Source organism: Carettochelys insculpta, chromosome 12, assembly GCF_033958435.1.
Source record: "Carettochelys insculpta isolate YL-2023 chromosome 12, ASM3395843v1, whole genome shotgun sequence".
NCBI lineage: Eukaryota > Metazoa > Chordata > Testudines > Carettochelyidae > Carettochelys > Carettochelys insculpta.
In genome coordinates this window covers 22,576,067-22,598,059 of record NC_134148.1, presented here as the reverse complement: position 1 = coordinate 22,598,059, position 21,993 = coordinate 22,576,067, and the positions used below count along the sequence as shown (strand labels likewise).

The 21,993-nt window shown below is 39.9% G+C and overlaps 1 protein-coding gene across 2 annotated transcripts in view; it reads right to left on the bottom strand.

The window, feature by feature from the left end:
- Positions 1 to 21,993, bottom strand: part of LOC142019702 (tropomodulin-2) — a 57,637-nt gene that overhangs the window by 24,415 nt on the left and 11,229 nt on the right. For both annotated transcript variants that reach the window (XM_075006891.1, XM_075006892.1), the window contains exons 2-3: positions 13,395 to 13,592; positions 9,849 to 10,005 (exon numbers count right to left, since the gene is read on the bottom strand). In XM_075006891.1, coding sequence (XP_074862992.1) covers positions 9,849 to 10,005; positions 13,395 to 13,520 — 283 coding nt within the window. In that variant the 5' untranslated portion in view covers positions 13,521 to 13,592. The remainder of the gene's footprint in view (positions 1 to 9,848; positions 10,006 to 13,394; positions 13,593 to 21,993) is intronic.

The window sequence follows — 21,993 nt, the reverse complement described above, 5'->3', positions numbered from 1 at the left end:
AGCTGCCAGCCCCACAGCTCTGCTCCCAGTCCAGTGCCTGCCCCATGTTGGAGGGGGGCCTGCAGACAGGGATAAGGAGGCTGGCTTTTAGCACCTCCATTGTTCGAACTGTTCCTGTACAACTGAAGGCAGGTTACTTTTGTTGGGATATCCACAACTCAGAACTGTGCTGATAGATGGGATCTGCAGATGCTATGGTGAAGGAAAAGCACATGCTCCTATCCATACCGTAAGATTTAAATCCTCCTATGGCCTAGCTGTTCAGATTTAGTGCCTGGCTGTCACGTGCACCCACCTGTCTTGAATCATCTGTGTACCAGGATGACCTAGAGGGACCAAAACCATATTTGCAATGGTAGAGGACCAAAAGTATTCAGAATATCTAAGTAAACTATCAGTAGAGTGGGCCACTTCAGCGCTTTGATGTTAGGTAAACTACAGACCTGGAAAGGACCTGACCCATCATCATCCATGATTAGTGATATCAGTAGGCTACTGACCTTGCACTAAGTGGCACAAACTATCAGGCAACACCCTAAACTCCAGAGATGAAATCCCAAATAAGGACTGCAGGGCTGACAAATGGCAACATATGGACTATACCTTCTTGCCTGGCCTCATCATATCCCTCATTAGAGGGACAAAAGAGCCCAGGACCCCAGAAACTGGCTCTCCCAGTTGTCCAGCTGCATAACCTCCTAGTAACACTGTGAAATCTCTCAGAACCTTCCAAATGCATAAAGCAGCATCGTTGCCATAATGACATTCAACAAGAACCTACAGACTAGGTCAGAGTTGCCATTTCAGAGACCTACATGGATACAATGCTGATGAAATAATCTTTTGAATGGCTTACAGCAAACTCAGCTTTTGTATAAGCAAAACAAAATGGGAATTTGATTTTTCTGCATCTCTCTAAACTTCTGGAGCTTTGTACCAAGCCACTTAATGTAGACCGCTTAGTGTACACCAGATGTCCTGTTGTGTGATATATATGCTCAGCTGGTACTCAGTCAGCTCCCCACCCCCTCCCACCAGCCAATCCTGGGGCTGGGGCTGCTGAGGTGCTTGTACAAAAGAGTAATATATGTAAGAAGTAATAACAAGAAAAATACACACACACACAAACATTTCTCAGGCATACGTAATGCTCAGACCGCAGCCTACATCTATTTTGTTTTCTTTCTTTAATTTTTTCTTGTTATTACTTCTTACATTTGATGAATCATTGAAAATATGAAATTCTATTTATTCTCAATTACAGAAGGCTTGAGTGACCTTTGATGTGAAATTCAATAATCTTGGAAGACTGCCTTGTATAAATTGTACACAAGATTCATATTTTCCATCTAAAGTAAAGTACTCTATCCTTTTGATGTTTACTTAAATTCCTCTCTAAAAATACACTATTTAAGATGTAATTAAATGATTTTTTACCAGCAATACACTGAATTATAAACCATAAAACTGGCCAGGCTTAATTCTGTTGAAAGCCACAAACTAGCAATGTAAAAACACCCCTACGTAATTCCTGTCACATCAATACACCTTTCCATCAGGGGCCACTTTCCCTATACTGTACCAGATTTTATCTGAAAACAATCATACAAAAAAAAGCCCCACAACAATCTTATGTTAAAAGATCATTAACGTTCCAACTTTTACCAATCAGAAGTTGTCATCGTCTCAAAAGTACCTGTCACAGGCTCTCTGCCTGGCCCCTGTCACTAAAGTCGGTCCAGTTCCACTGTGCCAGAATAAATGCCTTCAATTTCCTTCAAATGAAACCTTCCTTCAGCCAGATCGTCTATTAAAATGCTCAAACTTTCCTCTCTTACCAGCTGTTTGATAGCTGAGTTAGATTTCACCTCCCAGAAGACTATGTTAGCCGAAAGCTAGAATCCTTTAACAGAAAAACACCTACTATAGAACAGAGTTGGGCAAAATGCCCCTTTTTGTTCTGAAAATGACTGTCATTATTTTTGTTGCTGAAGTGAAACAGTGTTCTTGGCACTAGATTGATGGCCTCTGCTGTGGGGGCTGGGGACAGGGACTGATGACAGCAACTTGGTGAGAAAAGCTCATGTTTAGTCATTATTTTCCTCTCTTTTTCTTTAGTTTTTCATCTGATTGAAAAATGCTCACATTTAAACACAGAGAAAAAGTGTGACTTTTCCATGGCCTTCCCAGCACTCATCATAATGGGCCTGACCCAATGGAGTCTTTCCATTGACTTTGATGGAAGTTGGATGAGACCCAATATGAAATTGTTTGGCAAGGAGCTGGAAACATTATAAAAAACAAGGATAATGCTGAAGGACTGAATGGAAACAGCAGTACTGGATGCAAACCAATAAGCATGTGCCCAACTTTAACTACTTATATTCTGATAACATTTGAATGGTTATGTGTATTAAAATGTTTAAAACCCCTTTTTTTCTCCAGCTACAGGCAGGTAAATGTTAATAATAAACCTGTATTCAGGTAGCACCAAGAGTTAGCTCTCGAGTGAGGTTAGGGCTCCAACAGGCAAGGTATTGTACATACATACTCATAGTAAGAGGCAGCCCCTTCTGCAGGGAGCCTGCAATCTAAATGGAGGTGAAGGGACAGGCAGGATTATTGTACTTCTTTTCGACAAAGAAGATGAGGGACAAGAAAGATGATGTGCAGTGCTGAGAACAGTACCTAACTCACTTGATTGCCAGTCAAGTGCCTGAGCTGCAGGCTCACCCATTCCATTGACCAAACTGTTCACTTTTATCCTGAACACACCCCAAGGAGCTACACTGTCTCATTCCTCTGTCCTCCTAACAGATTTCTTTTGAATATGATTACAGTGAGGTGATATCGTCAACAGCATTTAACATTTTGGAACTTAATCCTGCCTTTCCTATGCATCCAAACACTCATTAACTGGCAAGTGATGCTGAGACAGCTCCATAATGGTACAAATGTGGCTGACAATTGAGCAGCTGTATTTCTGCAATGCAGTGGATTACTAGTCCTATGTCCTGAACTGGAGGATGTTGCCTCTTAAATAACAATTGCTAGAGCATCTGTCACAGATAGGAGCTAGTCCAAAAAAACCTACAGAAGGAAATATTATGGATTGCCACTTGCTGGGGGTTAAAAAAAAAATCAGGCCTAGCTATCCAACCCCCCATCTCATTGTCACTCAATAATAATGAACACCCTGCTAGTGAGCCTACCAGACTAACCAGATGTGTTTCACCTCAGCTCTTTAAAGTCACCAAACATCTGCTTTGGCAGCCTGCAAGTGGGACAAATTACAGGTTGAACCTCTCTAATCTGGCATCCTCGGGACCTGACTGGTGCCGAATGAGAGAACTTGCTGGACCATGGGAGGTCAATACTTTCTAGCACATTACCAACCCTTCCACTGCTTACTGGGCTCTTAGAAGACAGTTAAGTGTAAATTACAGCTAAGTAACAGTACTGAACACTGAGAACTGGGACTGGTGGCTAGAAACGAACTTTACGGGACCATGGGGAACTTGGTCACAACCCATGATAAGTGATTGTCTGGCTAAGTAAAATCATGCCAGATTACAGATGTTGCTGGATGAGAGAGTGCCAGACTAGAAAGGTTCAACCTGTACAAAGAGGAGGACCCTCCAAAAGCAGTACCCACTCTTTACATTCTTCAATCTTCAGTCTGGGGCCACACAAACAATACCGGGGATGATCTGGATGGGCTGAAGCACCCCCTTTCCCCAGCTCTGGCAGTCCACATGGGGCTGAAGCAACCCCCATGCACTGCAAGCAGTGGGGCTGCTCCAGCCCTCATTGGTTAACCATAATCGGTAATCCTCAGCCATTTATTGGTTAAACATGAACATCCCTAGTTTAGATAGTGATATCGCTCATGGGGCATATGTGCTTTCTGCGGCGACTGAATTCTTGGCCATCCAGGGTACAGTCCTCAAAGGTGCTGAACTCTCGGGCCCTTATTCAACAAAGCACTTAAGCATGCTCTTAACTTCATACACATGAGCAATCCCATTCAAATAACTGCTCACATGCTTAAAGATAAACATGTGCTTAAGTGCTTTGCTGAGTTGGGGTACAACACTCAGCACCTGACAGGCTCAAATTTAGTTCCTTAAAGCAATTAATGTAGCACGTTAACAAGCTAGCATGCAGTGGAGGCCCAAAACTATAATGCAAGCCATACGTTCAGTTGTTTTTGCCAAATACTGCAAGTCTCACGTAACATGATTACAGCAAGCTACAAGGCAACTCTCCATATCCTTGAGCCCCTTTTTAAGCTAATGTTTAATATTTCCTGTGTTCTGACTCTTCTGAATGATTCCCTGTTAGCTTTGGAATTTGTTTTGGCTTGTTGTATGGCATAATCAAAGCCTTATGGCAGTGTTAAACATATAAGAACCAATGAAGGCAACTAATTTCATCTTTCAGTCTCTACTTGATGCCAGACTCTTCTTTGTCAAGAATTTTTCTGACGGTAAGCTAACAAAAGAAGTCAGAAACACTGGATCAGGAAAAAGGATGGATCACAAAGTCTTCAAGGAGAAGGCGGAGGATCTGGATTTTAAAATACATCTCTTTTTTCCTTTCAGCTTGCTATAGATCTTCCATGTCAATGGAGGTAGGAAAAGTCCCCAAAAAGTTACTTGAGTGAAAGCACAGCTGCTTTGGGAGGAATGCATTTAAGTACAAGTTGTCGGTGTTCCTCCTTGAGTAAAAGTACATACGTTGCATCTAGATTGTACTCAAGTATCCAGACGTGAAAACAACCACACTTTTACTCAAGTAACTTTTTGGGTACTTTTTCCAGCTCTGCATGTCAGGGTAAGCTTTGCAGAATCCCCATAGGAATATGTAGAAATGTCACTTAGCAAGTGGACTGCTTCCTGCAAAGGTTAATCTTGAAACAATTTATTTCCTAAGGGAAAACAAATAGCAAAGTGCAAAAGAGTGACAAACCTTAAACAAAGCTTGGTTGCATTTGAATCCCACTGACATACAAACTTTGCTCCCTGGAGAATTGTACTCAATTGCATATTGGCTTCTGTGCTTCCCATTTCTAATTTTCCAGTATTGGAAGGTTCAAGATCTTAATTTTTAATTAACAGGGTTGCTTTAAAATTAAGATGAAATTGTAGGACCTGTATCTAATTTTTACTAATGCCTCTTTATACTGCTCCAAAGGTTTAAGGGGACTGGAAAGGGGGTCTAAAATTTTATGCACATCCACTTTCTGTCCCCTTTACACCAGCAGCACAGTTTAAAGAGGCATTTGGGCTTGTGATTTTTATTCCACAATAGACTGTCTCCTTGTGGAGCTATGCTGGAACAGCCATTGCAGAATAGTTTACAGTAATAGCTATTCCAGTCAGTTTCCCAATGTAGACAAGCCCCAAATGAAAAAATTAAGACTCAAGGCATTAATCTTTCAAAACAAGCATGCCATAGTTAGAAATCTGAGCCTCGGAATGCTGGTGCTAAGATCTATAGTCAGCCAGCCCTACTTGCTCCTGGCTCTTATACAAGAGTTGATCAGTATGACATTTAATAAGTTCCCCTTAAAGCTTGTAGGAAGCCCACAGATCTTGTTTACATGACAGAGGAGTGTCTCAATAACATGTTTTATTGGATTCAAATTACAGAGGGCCATATCTCACCCTCTGTGTAGCACAGAGGGAAGGAGAGCAACCAAAAAAAAAGGCAGTGAACACTGGAATAAATTCTGGCCTCATGAAAGTCAATGCGAGGAGTGTAGGCAGGATTTTCTCTGTGTGTGTGTGTGTGTATGTGTGTCTGTGTAAACAATCTCTATGGAACGCTCCTGTTAAGACATGAGCTTCATAACAGGCACCCTCCCGCAGTCCTGCATGGCAGAATAACAGTTTTAAGGTAGGCAGGTTCTTTCCTAAAGTCATGCACTTTAAACCAGCACACAAACTGGTGGACCAACTGCAAATTTCTCAGACACTATGGTGCTGAACAGGACATAATTGTCTATATTGATCTAGTTTGATAGATAAATTTTAATACAGGCTTACAGTCAGTCTTAAGAAAAGACAGCGCAGATATTTTCAAGGGATTTGGTCACCAACTTCAATGAGAGTACAGCAGAGTAGCTAACTGCCAGTTACATAAAGCAGTAGTCATGAGGTTTCTTTTCTTATGTTGTACAGAGTGAACCTCTCTAATCTGGCACCCTTAGGACCTGACTGGTGCCAGATGTGAGAACTTGCTGGATCACAGGAGGTCCATGTTGTCTAGTAGCACTACCAACACTTTCACTGCTTACTGGGCTCTTAGAAGACATTTAGGTGTAAATTATAGCTAAATAACAGCACAGAACACTGGTGACTTGAAGCAAACTTTATGGGACCACGGGAAAGTTGGCCACACCCATGATAAGTGGTCATCCAGCTAACTAAAATCATGCTGGATTACAGATGTTGCCAGACGAGAAAGTTCCAGATTAGAGAGGTTCAACCTGTAATTTGCTAAAGTTCACATTTGGGACTCATTCTGGGACAAAGAGTCCAAATGAGGAACACAAGAGAAATCTAGGGAATAATTTCCTTTGCATAAAAACACTGATATAACTTCACAATTTTAATAACCCCCTGAATCAGCATTTGTGATGTCCTTAATTTATGCTAAATAATTGAGATAAGAGCAGCTTTGTGTGCATGGGAGGCAGAGCAGCATTATTTCTGTGCTGTGGAATAGGTGAGAAGTACAATTATTTGGCTGTGGCCACACTTGGCCAAAACTTTAAAATGGCCATGCTAATGGCCAAATCGAAGAATACTAATGAGGCACTGAACTGAATATTCAGCGCCTCATTAGCATGCTGCCAGCCACAGCGCTTCGAAAGTGCCTCTTTCAAATGTGTGTGGCTCAGCGCAGCTACACAGGGGTCCTTTTCAAAAGGACTCCACACATTTCAAAATCCTCTTATTCCTCTCGTGTTCGAAAGCAGCACGTTCGAAGCGCTGCAGCCGGCAGCATGCTAATGGTAATGAGGCACTGAATATTCAATTCAGCACCTCATATGTATTCTTCGATTTGGCCATTAGCATGGCATTTCGAAGTTTTGTCCAAGTGTGGCCACAGCCTTTGTATTTTATGGAACGATGATGTTACTGAATCACGGAAACTATGAATTCATAATCAGGGTTGATACCACCAGGACACTAGTTGAATAACTGTCTATTTTTAAGAGTATCAGAAGAAAATATGAAAATGAAAAACTGCCCCATATCAGAGGGAAGAGTGACACAGTGATGGACAACACAATGGTTAGCTTTACACAGACCAAGTACAATCCCCAGTGTGGTATGAAATCCTGCACATCATGGGTAACAAGTCTGTGTAACATTTGCTCGGGGATTCAAGCAACAGTTGCTCAAATCCTCTAGCACAGACAAAAAAAATCTTACCTCTAAATCTACATTAACTAATTATTAATATGAGACGTGACGGTGTCAGAGCCAGTATGAATGTCCAGTGCACATGCCTGGGGGGGTTGATTTAAATCACCAACTTGAACAGATTTGAAATCAGCAAGCAGGAAACTTTTCTGTAAAGCATCAGTTTTAATCTCACTTTGCATTTGTACCTTTTATTTTCCTAAAGAAAGGTTCATTCTCACTTATTAAAACATATTGATCTGTAACTAAGTACACACTTTCACAAAATTTAGAATTTCCTTTAGATAACCAGAATACACGGTATCAAATTACACTTATTTAAGAAACTAGTAATCTTAACAGATTTATTCCGATTCTTAATTTTTTACACTTTCTATGTTAAAAAATGGTGAGAGAGATAAATTTTTGTTTAATAGTGATGAATTTTTAACTGTGATTTGTGTAAAATTATAGATGGACAGAAATTGGAATTCAGTTAAAATGCAGAAAAATGGCTTTCTAAAATTATTTTATTAGTGAAATGATTCTATCTTAAATATTTTGGATACATAAGAAAAAAGTTTATCAAAACACATTTTGCATTTAAAACCAACTTATTTGTTAAATAAGGGAAATATCATCTGTTGTTAGAAAATCAAACTGATTATTTCTAGTTACCATACCCTTCAAGATTTTAGAACTAGTAGATCTTATCCTTTCACACTTATTTTTATTTAGATTGGATGAATAAAATAAACTCTCCTGCTTTTGCAGGTCCCAATCTATTTTGTAACTTTGAACTTATTGTGCTGAATTTGCTAAATAATCTGAAATGAAGTAAATATTCTCTGTGCACATCTACCAAAGAGGCTACTGATATCAAAAGCTCTGGTTTAGCACTTCAGCCAACTCTGGTTCCAAGTGCTTAGCTAGTGACTTCCTCCAGTTCAATTATTTGACTTGCTTTAAAATTTTAGCAGCTGGCATTTACGATTTAATATGTTTATGAATTAAATAATTTTAGTAATCGACTTATGTCTTAACTTTACATAATTTTAATAGTAAACTTAATCCTTAATACTGGCTGCCATAGTTTCAAGTTAAAATTAGATAGGCTAGATTTTCCTTTTTTAAGCAATGTGTCCCTGATTCTGCCCCATTGAAGTCAACGGGACACTTACCTTTGACTTGAATGAGCTTAGGATCAGTCCTTAAGCCACTACAATTGAAAAACTGAATAAAGTGCTTGGAGAGAAAACAGAGACAATGTGCAATGATCTTAAATAATGCTCAGGTCTGAGAGATCTAGCTGCCATTGCCTTTGAAAAGATTTTGTCCGATGTCTTTTTATAAAAGAAAGGACAAAAATGAAATGAAATAATAGTAACAACCACCTAGCACATAAATGGCACTTTGTCTTCCAAGCACTTGTAAATAGTCATTAGGATCCAATCTTAATTCCATTAAAGTTGCATAATTTTGCCATTTACTTTTCTGTGGGTCAGAAGAAATTGTTCATCATTTAGTCCATGAGTTGGCTGGCTATCTAAGTATATACATAACTTTAAGCATGCCCCACTGAAATAAATGGAACTACCTACATGCTTGGAGGTAAGCATATGCGTTAGTAGCCTGCTTATAGGAAGCCTTAGGGAATTGTCAATATTTTCAGTTTACAGAAGAGGAAAGTAAGACAGTGATGTGAAACGAACACAGTGTACTTGAAATCTAAGCAGTTGTTCAAGGAGTGAATTAAAAGTAGTTCCAAAAGCTGCTCCTGCTAAGTCACCCTGCCAATGTTTGGGGTTTTGCAATCATGCTTTCCTGTTTTTTAAAATGTTTTTCTCTCCTCTGTGGCTGTATGACAAACCACTATAAAATAGGAATGGTGAAACTGAATATGTGCATAGTGCTGTCAAATGTCCAAATAATGCAACTGGGAAAAAGCAGTTATTTACACTAATCACTTTCCTTCACAGTGATCAGAAAGAGGGTGATATTTGAGTTGACAGTGTCTAGATATATAAGAGTGAGCCAGAATGCACATGCTTAATTGTGAGCACATGACTAGTCCAAGTGAAATCAATGGGAGTGCTCATGTGCTTTGCTGAATTGGGGGCACAGTGCCCAGCACCTTGCTGGATTGGCATCTACGTAGCTCCCCCCAAAACCCACAGAGGGACCTGCAATAAGAGCTGGGATTACCACTCCAGAGCTGTTGGCTCCCGGTCTGGTGGGTTAGACAGCAGACCACAGATAAAACTAGCATTTTATTTGGTTTGCCTGAAAAAGTATTTTTGGCTCTACGTATAACACCTACGATTTGGCCTCCCTCCACCTTCCATTGCTTAATTTCCATAAAAAGCTCCACGGCATGTAATTAATATGTTCAAATACCATATTCTTGCAGCATACATGCGGGTGAACCATTACCTTTCTTCTCCCCTGTAAAGGGCACAAAGTCTTCCCTGTCTTTGTGTTCCAGGGCTTGCTTCTCCAAGTATGAAAGGAGTCGCTCTCTGTCGAAAGGGCCCGTGGCAGCTTTACTGGTCTGGTCTTTTTGTCGTAGGCCCGCAGGCAAAAGGGCGTTCTACCAAAATACATGAGATACAGACACAGAATCAGAAAACAAGCTGCTCTGGGAGGAACCTTGAGAAGTCATCAAACTATTAAAACATAGACACCTGGGGCCAGGTTTGGCACAGTTCCATGGACATCTTTTGAGTGATGCTGATTTATACTAGCTGAGAATCTGGCCCCAGATGAAGAAGCTTTGGTTGAGCAGCATTTTGTAGAACCAGGAAATCACTGAAATATGGAGCCAGACAGAATCTAGAAAAGTCATCAAGTCCAGACCACTGTGCTGAGGCAGGACCAACTAAACTTATGACATCCCTGACAGGTGTTTGTCCAACCTGCTCTTAAAATCCTCCAGTGCCAGGGATTCCATATGTTCTTGTGGATGCCTAGTCCAGAGCTTAACTATCCTTCTAGTTAGAAAGATTTTCCTAATATGTAACTTAAATCTCCCTCTTAGCAGAGTCCCAGTTGTTATTATGGACAATGTTAGGTTGGTGGAAGTTGGCTGGCTATTTCTCACAGCCCCTTACCCTGTAGGTGCTCACAGACTGATTGCAGAGAGAATGATGTAATGTTCTGAATTTAATCTCTGCTATAAAGGACTCGCTTTTTTAAGTGGGGCTATTTCTTAGCATGACGTTCTTCCGGGGCACGTAGGCTACGTCTACATGTGCAGCCAACATCGAAATAGTTTATTTCGATGTTGCGACATTGAAATAGTCTATTTCGATGAATAACGTCTACACGTCCTCCAGGGCCGGCAACGTCGATGTTCAACTTCGACGTTACTCAGCCCAACATCGAAATAGGCGCAGCGAGGGAACGTCTATACGTCAAAGTAGCACACATCGAAATAGGGATGCCAGGCACAGCTGCAGACAGGGTCACAGGGCGGACTCAACAGCAAGCCGCTCCCTTAAAGGGCCCCTCCCAGACACAGTTGCACTAAACAACACAAGATACACAGAGCTGACAACTGGTTGCAGACCCTGTGCCTGCAGCATAGATCCCCAGCTGCCGCAGAAGCAGCCAGAAGCCCTGGGCTAAGGGCTGCTGCCCACGGTGACCATAGAGCCCCGCAGGGGCTGGAGAGAGAGCATCTCTCAACCCCCCAGCTGATGGCCGCCATGGAGGACCCAGCAATTTCGACGTTGCGGGACGCAGATCGTCTACACGGTCCCTACTTCGACGTTGAACGTCGAAGTAGGGCGCTATTCCTATCTCCTCATGAGGTTAGCGACTTCGACGTCTCGCCGCCTAACGTCGAAGTGAACTTCGAAATAGCGCCCGACGTGTGTAGATGCGACGGGCGCTATTTCGAAGTTGGTGCCGCTACTTCGAAGTAGCGTGCACGTGTAGACGCAGCTGTAATGTGCAGCAATGTGTTGACTAGATGTAACCATTAAAATGACATTCTCAACTATTTGCAGTATCTCTCTTACCCCTTATTAACTGTGTTTTTCACAGTAGTGCTAAAGGACCAACTGAGACCTATTTTGCAAACTCTGTACAAACAGAGTAATATAGTCCCTTACCTGAAAAGCTGACAGTCAAATGAAATAGGTGAAGGACAGAGGAAAGAATTAACCTCATTCTCTTTCTAATTTCTATCTACTCTTCTTGGTGTCTTTTTCTCTTTCCAATTCTCCCCCCCACACACACACTTTTTTTTTGGTTCTTTTCTATTTCCTCCCCTCTTTTTCCATCCCCCACTATTTTTATTCCAGTAGATGACTACAGGAGTCTAATATTCAGTAAATAAATTGAATATACAGAAAGTACTTGCTCTAATCTTCAGATAGAGCGCTATGAAATTGTAAATTATTAAACTTTTTTCATCTTTATTTCCCCTCCACTGTGAATCAAATATGACCTGCTAGATGAGGAAATAAATTCATTGCTGCTGGCCAGGGAGACATGTTCTCTGGTTTGATAGGACTCTGGAATGTCCTTGAATAATTTGTAGTGCCCTTGAAAATACTTTCAGGTTCCATTCCATTCTATCTTGTTCAACTTCTCTTGGTGAAAACTAGCAAACTGAGAACTATAAACGTAAGCTCCTATGACAATTTGAAAGCCTTGATATTATACGTGTGCTGACTTCCCTACAAAAGCTCCATCTGTGGCCTCAGCCCCATCTTAAAGTGAAAGGTAATCTTTTCTCCATGGCACAGGAAGAACTGTGCTTTCGAAAGTGGGGCTTCCTTTTGAAGGAATCCCATTTACACAGCTAATTTGCATTTCAAAAGCAGCACTTTTGACATGGCAAGTGGCCACCATTATGCAAATGTGTCCCTGAATATTCATAGCATCTCATTAACATTTTGATCTGCTACATTTACATGCCACTTCCAAAAGGGAGGGACACTGTAGACACAAACACTGTGAATGCCAGTTGCAAGTCTGCAACACTACCTTGCTTTCTTTATGTAGAGCTCTAGAAATATGGCTGAGGTATAATGGACTGGAGATGACTAATGTTGGGCTAATTAAGTCTTGGCAAAGCAAATTTTCCCCACTTAAAAATATGTAGGTTGGAAATGCAATATATTTCAGAAGTTCAAAAGAATGCCATCTTCAAAATCAGTGATGATTTGATTACAGCTGTGCCTAGCAGCCCCAATCAAAATAAACCCTTATTAGACTAAGCACTGTACAAACGTCTGGTAAGAGAAGTTAGAGAGCTTACCGGCTAAATAGAGAAGGGGTGGCACAAACACTTGCCCTATGTCAGACAGCACATGAGTGGCAGAGTGGAGAACAGAGGCAAGGAGTCAGAATTCCTACTCTAGTGTCTTATCCTTTAGAACAGTGTATCTTAAACTTTTTGAAACAGCAGAACACCAAACAATAATTTTTTTTATGTGGAACACCTATGAAAATCTTCTTTACAAAATTGTTGTCAAACCAAAAAAACCAAACAGCAACATATGCAGCAAAAACAAAAGGAATAATTTAATCACGTATCATAGCAATGAAGAAGTAACATTGAAGCTGTTTTTAATAACAGAATATATATACATGCACTGCATGTCGTTGCTAGTTGCTAGGCTGCCATACAGATAGGAGAAGATTACAGGAGAGGGGAGGCTAGCACAATGTTAGTCAAACTTGCTATGCTGCCAGACTACTACCACTCTCACAAGATGTAGAAATAAAATTATGTTTCAATATTTTCCATTACTGTTATCTTCATAGAAAGGTTATTTATTGTAAAACTTTGAATTATTTTTCCAAAGGCTTGCAACATACCTTCAAGATGTTCACGGAACACCGGTGTTCTGTGAAACAGTTTAAGAAACACTGGAACACACCTCACGTGTGCTGGAAATGTACATGATCCTCAGTCTCTTTTACTCCATTTTGAAACATCACTTCTGTTTCTGTCCCAATACCTACCTCGGGGTCAAGGTCATCGAGAACATGTTCCAACTGTTTCAGCTCTTCCTCTGACAGTTTGCTGAGAATTTCATCTTCATTGATATTCTTATATTTTTCTAATTCCTTTCGGAATGGCAGAGACATGGCTTCTGAAGAACGGTTCAATTACTGCTTTCCTGAGAAACGTAAACCATTCAGGAGGCAATCTTCCCCTGCCTGTTAACAATGAGAGGCTGTCAGTATCTCCTTTTACACTAGACACCAAGAGCAATTGTTTACTGAGGGAGTCACACTGGTATTGTGTTTATGGGTTAATTTAAAAAAGGAAATGACAGCTACACCTACACTTATGTTTCCAGCTCAAGCAAACATTCATGCCAGCCATCAACAAAGTAGCATGCGGAATGCAGTAGTGTACTTCTGGGGTACCTAGAAGTAACTGTGGAGTCTGGGTGGGCTTCTGCTCTGGATGGGTGGGCCATACAGCTGTTCACCATAGCCTGGGATCTCACAGTTGCATTATTATTTTTGGCAAACTAGCTTGATGAGAGAGGATAAATATGTCTACTTGAGCTGGGAAAAGTACTCCTAGTCCAAGTGTGCGTAAGAGAGGGGAGAGCACCAAAGTTCACTCTAATTTTTCCCATCCATGGGCAGAATAAGTTTTATGTGCACCAAAGCATATGGACCACCAGTAGAATCATATGGTGCCAGCTGTGAACGCTGTGGGTGCTCTGCTAATAAGTTGGGCAGCATTTGAATCTCCCCTGGGTGGCCGCCCAAGCGCTCAGCTTACAGGGAACACTGGACAGCGCCATGCCAGCCTATGCAGCAAGTATCCTAGGAACAGCAATGAGTTTTAAGACATTCTATTCTCCAACTCAGGCATTGCATGTATACAACATCAAAGGGAATCTTTGGGCCTCACATGCTAGATAGCAGAGATTATCTTGCACCTGGGAGATGTGACATCTATAGAAACAGAAGCATCTGCTTTGTTTTCCTGGCTGAAAGGAAAATATAGTAAGCATCATGTGACAATGATAAAAAAGTCGCTTCCTTCTAACACTGAACAAGGAACTTTGTTAGAATAAAGGAAGCAATACTTTCCCAAAAGCTATTCTGTCTTTTCTACACTTCATTGTAGAGTTTCTAGCTAAGACTTTTCTCATCCCATTTTGCCTGTGTTCCTAACAAGTTTTAAGAAAAAGTTCACATCTCCTGGTGGTAATGTAAGCAGCTATAGTCTTTTTTTACACTTCATTGCTGTCTGCATTACAAGTGATAACACTATCAGCAAAACAAGAAATTCCGCAAAGGCACATTGCCTATTTTAATTTAAAATGTCATTTCTGAATAATTTCACTTGATGAGCAGCTCTAAACATTCAGACTGTGGTGATGAAAACAGTAAGTCCTTATGACTCACAAGCCTCATGTTTCTAAAACTCCAGTGTTAGGTTTCAGACACTGTCCAGCTGTAAGTCATTTATTATCATGTGGCCACAACTAATAAGAAAATTCTCCTATGATTGGTATGTAGTGGCTCCCTGCCTCTGTTTGTTCCCTTCTTTCTGTCCCTGGTCACATGGCTCACAATACTGCATAATAGCTGAAGAAGGAGAGCAGCAGAAACTTATGACAGCAGAGTCCAAAATATAATCCAGGGCTCTCAGATCCCCACAGTACCTATTAGAATTCGTTCGCTCCCAAACTGAATTGTATACCAGTTGTGAAGATTACAGCTGTGATTCTGAATGTACAACAGTAAAAGGTATGGCGAGGCAACTGACAATTACGCCTCTGATTTATAAGGATGAATCCAGTGCTCTTTGTGCAATTTTACATGAGAATTTGCACAATGATATTTATGTGTGTGCAATACTGTAAATGCATGTACTAAACAGACATTTTTGTATGTAAATGCATATGTGGGCAGGTCACAATTTGTGTGCTCAATTAGCATTACTGGATGTAAAAATATAGGCACTCAAAAGCACAGAGACAAAGTTTCAATCTTTACAATTTTGGTCCATTAAGACATAAGGAAGTAATTATCTGTACTAAAATATTTATGCACAAAGTTGATAAGGCAACTAAAACATTGAATTCTCTGGACCAAAACCTTCTGTTGTCCAGTGGCAAAACCCTATTGACTTATAACCCATTTACACCAGCTGAGGGTCTGGTCCTTTTCTTGTTATTCAGTTAAAATCCTAACCAAAAAAATTCATTTAATTATAATCACACTCATACACTGTTCCCTCCTACATACAGTTCTAAACAAAAACCGAGAAATGTACATAGCAGAAAAATACATGTGCCCAATCAGCATTTTAAATATGTCTCTTTTGGCTATAGATCCAATTTCTGAATAGATGTCACTAGTCCACATACCAGAGGAGAATAATTTAGAGGCTAGATTACACATTTGAAAAACCCATAACTATATGAATATCACATGTGGGGCCTGGACCTTTTTATAAAAAGATAAAATAAAGGCAAATATTACAATAGTAATAGAATTATGTTATCACGCTATCATATGAAAGAGAATTTTTACATTATACTCCAACTTCCACTGCAATGTAAAAATATCATAAAGTTAATCCTGGCTTTCACAGTGTAACTAGTCACATATATAGCATTCCTTTAGACAGCTTAATAATCTTCTGACATGTCACAAAGTTGTGATAGTTGTAAAAATTTATTTGCTGTTAAAACATACATAGTATTAGACAATTTTATGCAAAAGTAGCAGTCCCATGGGTTTACTGAAATCATTTGCTTTTTTCCTTTTATTTTTGCTGCAGAAATCAGTGCTAGCTTTACGAAAGGCTAAGTGATTCACACTGTAACCAAAATCACTTTTTAGATAATTAAAGCATTTAAATTAAATGTGCCAAACATACTATATTTAAACTATTGAGTCAATTTCAGGCGTTGCACAGCACTTCTGTTTCATAGACATCAATGAGCCTTCTAAAAGTTTTCTGATTAAACTCATTAAACTCCAAGAGCTGTAGCTAACAGTCATTAATTGGGATGAAAAACTTCTTTAAGGAGATTACAGCTTTTTAAAACTGTATTTAGTGGTTTAAAGGCTGATTTCATTAGAATTTAATCATGTCCCTGGGAAAGAGTTGTAATTCAGAAGTCAGAATGCTTTATCAAATAGAGTTGAGGAATACAACCAGCTACAACTGTTAGGCTACGTCTCCACAGGCAGCCTCTGTCGACAAAACTGGGCTTTTGTTGACAAAACTCGAAAGAGTGTCTACATGGTTAAAGCGCTCTGTTGACAGTTTGTCAACAAACCTCAGCTGTTCAGCCGGCACTGTTATACCTCTCCTCGGTCAGGTATAACACCTCTGTCAACAGTGTTTTGTCGACAGACTGTGTAGACACTTCTGTCTACAGCGAGGGCTTCCAGTTCCCTGGGCAGCCCTGTTTGCAGAGCTTCCAGTCAGCCATTTTGTTACCAGACGGCCAGGCAGTCCGGCTACTCTCTGTCAACAGAGCAGCTTGCTCTTTTGAGCGGCTTTTATGTGTAGATGCGATCTGTCAACAGAGGTACCGCCAAGGTTTTTCTGTCCACAGAGGCTGCCTGTGTAGACTTAGCCTTAATGTTGCAGGTCCTCTATCATTCTGAGTAGCAATATTTGAAACTCAGAATGGACTGGATTGGGTAACCCTTGTTCATGTTGGTGAAGATTTGACATCTTTGTTGATAGACCCAGCCAAGAGCATAATTAAAGCTCACCACCACCTACAACTACTCAACATAATGCTCTGCAGTCTGTCAGCACACATCTACCTTTCCACCTTTTATCAATGGATGCTATTCATCTACATCAGGGTTGAGGCGCATTGGCTAGGCTGTGAGGAGAAGCTGTCATTGTCAGAGTCTATGTTCTAAGGATAATCAGAGCATGTTATTCTCCAAGATAATAAGTCTAGCACTTTTCACCAACCTCAATTCAGCACTTTCTGTAATCCATCTCTATTAAAGACAGAACTTAAGTATGTACTTAACTTCAATGGGACATAAGCATATGCTTTCAAGTACAATTCTGAATAAAGATGAATTCCTGAATAAAGATGAATTCCTGAATCAGCGCCTGAACTGGAGCATAATTTCACAGGATTTGTTTAGATACTAACTTGTTGAACATTTCTTGGAGTGATTTTCTTCCATTGTAACAATTAATTAGCTCTGAGGTAATGTGATTTGTTTTGTGAAGAGAGAAGCATATTGTCAGCTCTTACAATAGATTAGAGAGTTAATAAAAATTGCGACTATTTTATAATAACTTTTTTGGTTTAAAAATAGTGTCTAAAATTACACTGGGATCTAACCTCCCAAATGTTTGTTTCTAGTGAAAACCTCTAATTCTGTACTCTGGTGAGGAATGGCCATGTAACTGTATTTATTTTGAATACATGCCTGACACTCACAGACAAGGCAATCATGGGATAATTACGCTAGGGAGAAGGGGAAGATTTCAGGGAGCTAGATTTGGCTTTTATTTTGAATATATTGGTGAAAATCATTACTCATGCAAAATAAGGGGTCATGGAAATGCAAGAGACTCTTGTACAGAAACTGCTCCCGTTTCTTCTTTTTTTTTTTAAGTTCCAAAAACCCAGACATCAACAGTGGCTATTTTAAGTACTTTATAACTAAAAATTATAAAATCATAAAATATTAGAACTGGAAGGGACCTCAAGAGGTCATCAAGATGAGTCCCCTGCCCCCACGGCAGAACGAGGCACCTAGTAGAACATTTCTGATAGATCTATTTAACTTGCGTAGAATAAGCTCTGTGGAACAACATGTGGAATCAGGCTGGTAAGCCTGCTCAGCAGGACACAAGACAGACAGATGTGCTCCATATGCTATACTCTTCCATTCGGTTCTGATCTGTTCTATTCTACATAGGTTCTTAAACCGAGCACATCACAGTATGTTTTGGCATCTTCCGGTACTGCATTAAGGGACATGACTCCCTTTGGTCACGTGTAGTTTGTTCTCTCTTACTCTTTACAGGGGGAGAACTGTGTGCAGTGAAGTGTTTTCTTTTAGTGAGATGGGTTGTTTTTGCTGGTCCTTTCTTCCTGTGGAGTTCATTCCACAGCCTCAGACAGGCTCCAGGAAAGTTCTGTCTCCTACATAGATGAGTTTTTACCTTATTGTAGAAAATAATGTTGTGCCAGAAGATCAAGTTGTTGACCATGCCCTACATCCCAGAGCTTTAGTCAATCTTTACGATATAGGCGATCAGGTCACGAAGCACTATGAAGATGAGGACTGAGACCTTGAACTTGATTTGGTGTTCTATGGAAAGCTAATCTAAAGAGAAGAGGACAGGTTTGATGTGTTTGCAATACCCAGTGTTGCTGAAGAGTTGTGCTGTAATCATAGAATCATAGGCCTGGAAGGGACCCCAATAGGTCATTGAGTCCAGCCCCCAGCTTCAAGCAAGATCAACCCCAAGTCATCCCAGCCAGGACCTTGTCAAGCCGGGACTTAAAAACCTCTAGGGATGGAGATTCCACCAATTCTCTAGGTAATGTACTCCAATGCTTCATCACCCTTCTGGTGAAATAGTTTTTCCTAATATTCAACCTACACCTTTCCTTCTGCAACTTCAGACCATTGCTCCTTGTTCTGCCATCTGTTACCACTAAGAACAGTTTTTCTCCACCATCTTTAGAGCTCACCCTTCAGGAAATTGAAGACTGCTATTAAATCACCCCTCAGTCTTCTCTTTTGCAAACTAAACAATAATATTCTATAGCAGTTGTATAGTCACTTTGTCTTCCCCCCAACCCTCTTTGCACACAAATCTTAAGTGGTGGGGAAAGTCCTGCAAATCTAGATGGTTTTAACCTATAGATCTTCTAGGGATTGATCTTGAAAGGTGCTGAGAAACTTCTGAAGCCAGTGGAAGTTGAGGGGGCTCATAACCTCTATTTGATCAGCACCTTGAAGGATTGAGCCCTAAATGACTCTCAAATGAAGCTGCCAAGTCACTGTTCAAATATTAATTGGCGGTCACAGCACCTGGTGCAGTGAATATTATTATCACTGTTCCAGAGATGGGGAAACTGAGATGAAGAGAAGCTAAATGATCTTTCCTAGATCACTTGGCAGAATTGGAAATAGGAAAGCTGACCTCCATTCTTCTGGGGTAACTGCTAACAAACCACACAGCATATTTATTCTGCTGATGTCCTACATTCTCTGCACTCCTCCATTCTTACTTTAAATTGGAGAGGGCTCAAAAGAGATTCACACAAATGATTAAAGAATTGGAAAATCCATTTTATAGTCTCAGAGGGGTAGCCATGCTTGTCGGTAACTTCACAAATAACAAGTAGTCTTGCAGCACCTTAAGAAGTAACAAATTCATTAGGTCATGAGCTTTTGAGGGTATAACCCACTTCTTCAGTGGCTCCTATCCATGAGTTCATGACCTAATAAATTCATTGGTCTTTAAGGTGCTACAGGGCTGCTTGGCATTTTATAGTGATAAACTCAAGAAGGTCAGTCTATGTAGCTTAATCCTCTTTTATTTAAGAGTAACTTCATCACAGTATATAAATACTTCCATGAGAAACAACAAATTGATAATGGGCTCTTGAGTCTAGCAAGCAAAAGCAAAACAAGATCCAATGGCTGGAAGATGAAAATAGGGACTGAGACAAGTAATAAGGTGCACAATTTTAACTGTCAGGCTCACCGATGAGAGAAGCAAGGGGGGCAACTGCCCCACTGCCCAGAGATTCAAAGGGGCCCAGAGGTCCAAAGCAGCCCACATAATGTCAGTGCAGAATTATTAATCACAATTTGTAACAAGGAAACAATTGCCACTGATATAATTTATCATCACAAGCTGCACCAGACATTGATCAGAGACAATAAAGAAAACTAAGTTATTTCCAGTTGATATTCTCGTTTCTCAAATAGTTATGAATAAAGTTAGCATTACTTTTAAAAATTTGAAATCTAAATTATTATATGACTTCATGGGAAATTATTTCTACAACAAAGAGAGAGGATCTGTTGATGTTTCATCTTCTTTTTTTCACTCCCTAATGATTGTCTTTCATCTTATCTGGATCAAAGCAAGTATGCATTTGATTTCTATAATTAACTAGAGAGTCACATGGATACCTCTGCAACTTATATGATGCTCATTTCTTTATCAAGGGCAGCTGCATGATTATGGAATGGTGGATCTGACCTCTGAAGATCAGTCTAAAAATCAAGTTCTAGTCTAATATTACCACAAAATAACTCTCCAAGTTCTATTGACATTAGGCAGGACTAGAACAGTTGCTAGGAAGATAATGTAATGTAACATTAAACTTTCCCTAAGTGGAAAAAACCCTCTATTTAAAGACTCAGAGGGGTAGCTGCGTTAGTCTATTACTTTAAAAACAAGCAGTCCTGTGGCATCTTAGAGACTAACAAATTTACCTAATAAATTGGTTACTCTCTATTTAAAGCGACACAGTTCTTGTCAAACAGGTATTAAATATATCAATGGAAATTTTCATGATGTCATTCACAGACAAAACCAGGAACTCTTTGTTATTTTCACATGAAATGTTAGCATACTATCACAGTGGTAGGATTTCAGTTCTTACTAATAATAAAATTACCTAACAAGTTACTGTGTTCTATCATAATAAATCAGTCAAATAAAAAAGACCAGAAATTGTCCAGGTTCATGCTTATTAGTTCAAATTTGTCTTGGGGTCGAGGGGGGGAAGGAATCCATGCGTATTAAGAAGTTAGCATTATGAATCTGAATAACATTCAGCACCTTCTTTGAACTGAAAGATTGATACAGGGATATATGTAAACTCAGCAGATCAAACTTAAACTCTAAAATATCCACTTGAATTTTCAGATATGGAAAGCATTAGCACAATGTGATTTTGTTTTTTTTACATAAATGTTAACAGTTGAGCAAAGAGCCACTGATTAACTAACTCACAGCTATCAAAAACAGAAGTCAGTTATTTTCTGGCTGCACGAGAAGCCCTCTTCAAAGAACATATGTTGAGGGAATAAATATTTTTAAAGGAATACCTGAGAAATCAGTTTAGAAACTGTGGAAAAATCAGTCTGGGGAAAAATAGGTTACATCCTATAATTTATCATTTTATCAGTGTCAGCACTGTGGTCAGGCTGTACAACACAACTCAAAGCAGTTCTGTCCTGAGGGACTTGTATTCTAAAGCGCTGATTCTCCTGCAAATCCTTTCACAGTTGCTTAGTTTTTGACACACAAAATAGTGCTGTTCCTGTCAGCGGAATGATGTGAGTCAGAAAGGGGGTCCAGAATAAGACAAATCACACTGGAAGAGCAAGAGGAAAGTACCGATAGAGATTCTTTCATTTGCTAATTCCCAGGAAGGCTTTGGCAGAACTGGAAGAAAACAGAAAAGAAAAACAAAGAGGAGCCTAGAGGATCAATCCCTACAGACCTCAGAAAAGATGGGAAGGCTGACAAGTTAGCTTATTATTATATATAAACTGAAATATTCAGGCACTTAATGATATTGTTACCATAGGGACCTTGCTTAAAAAGATATCTCATATG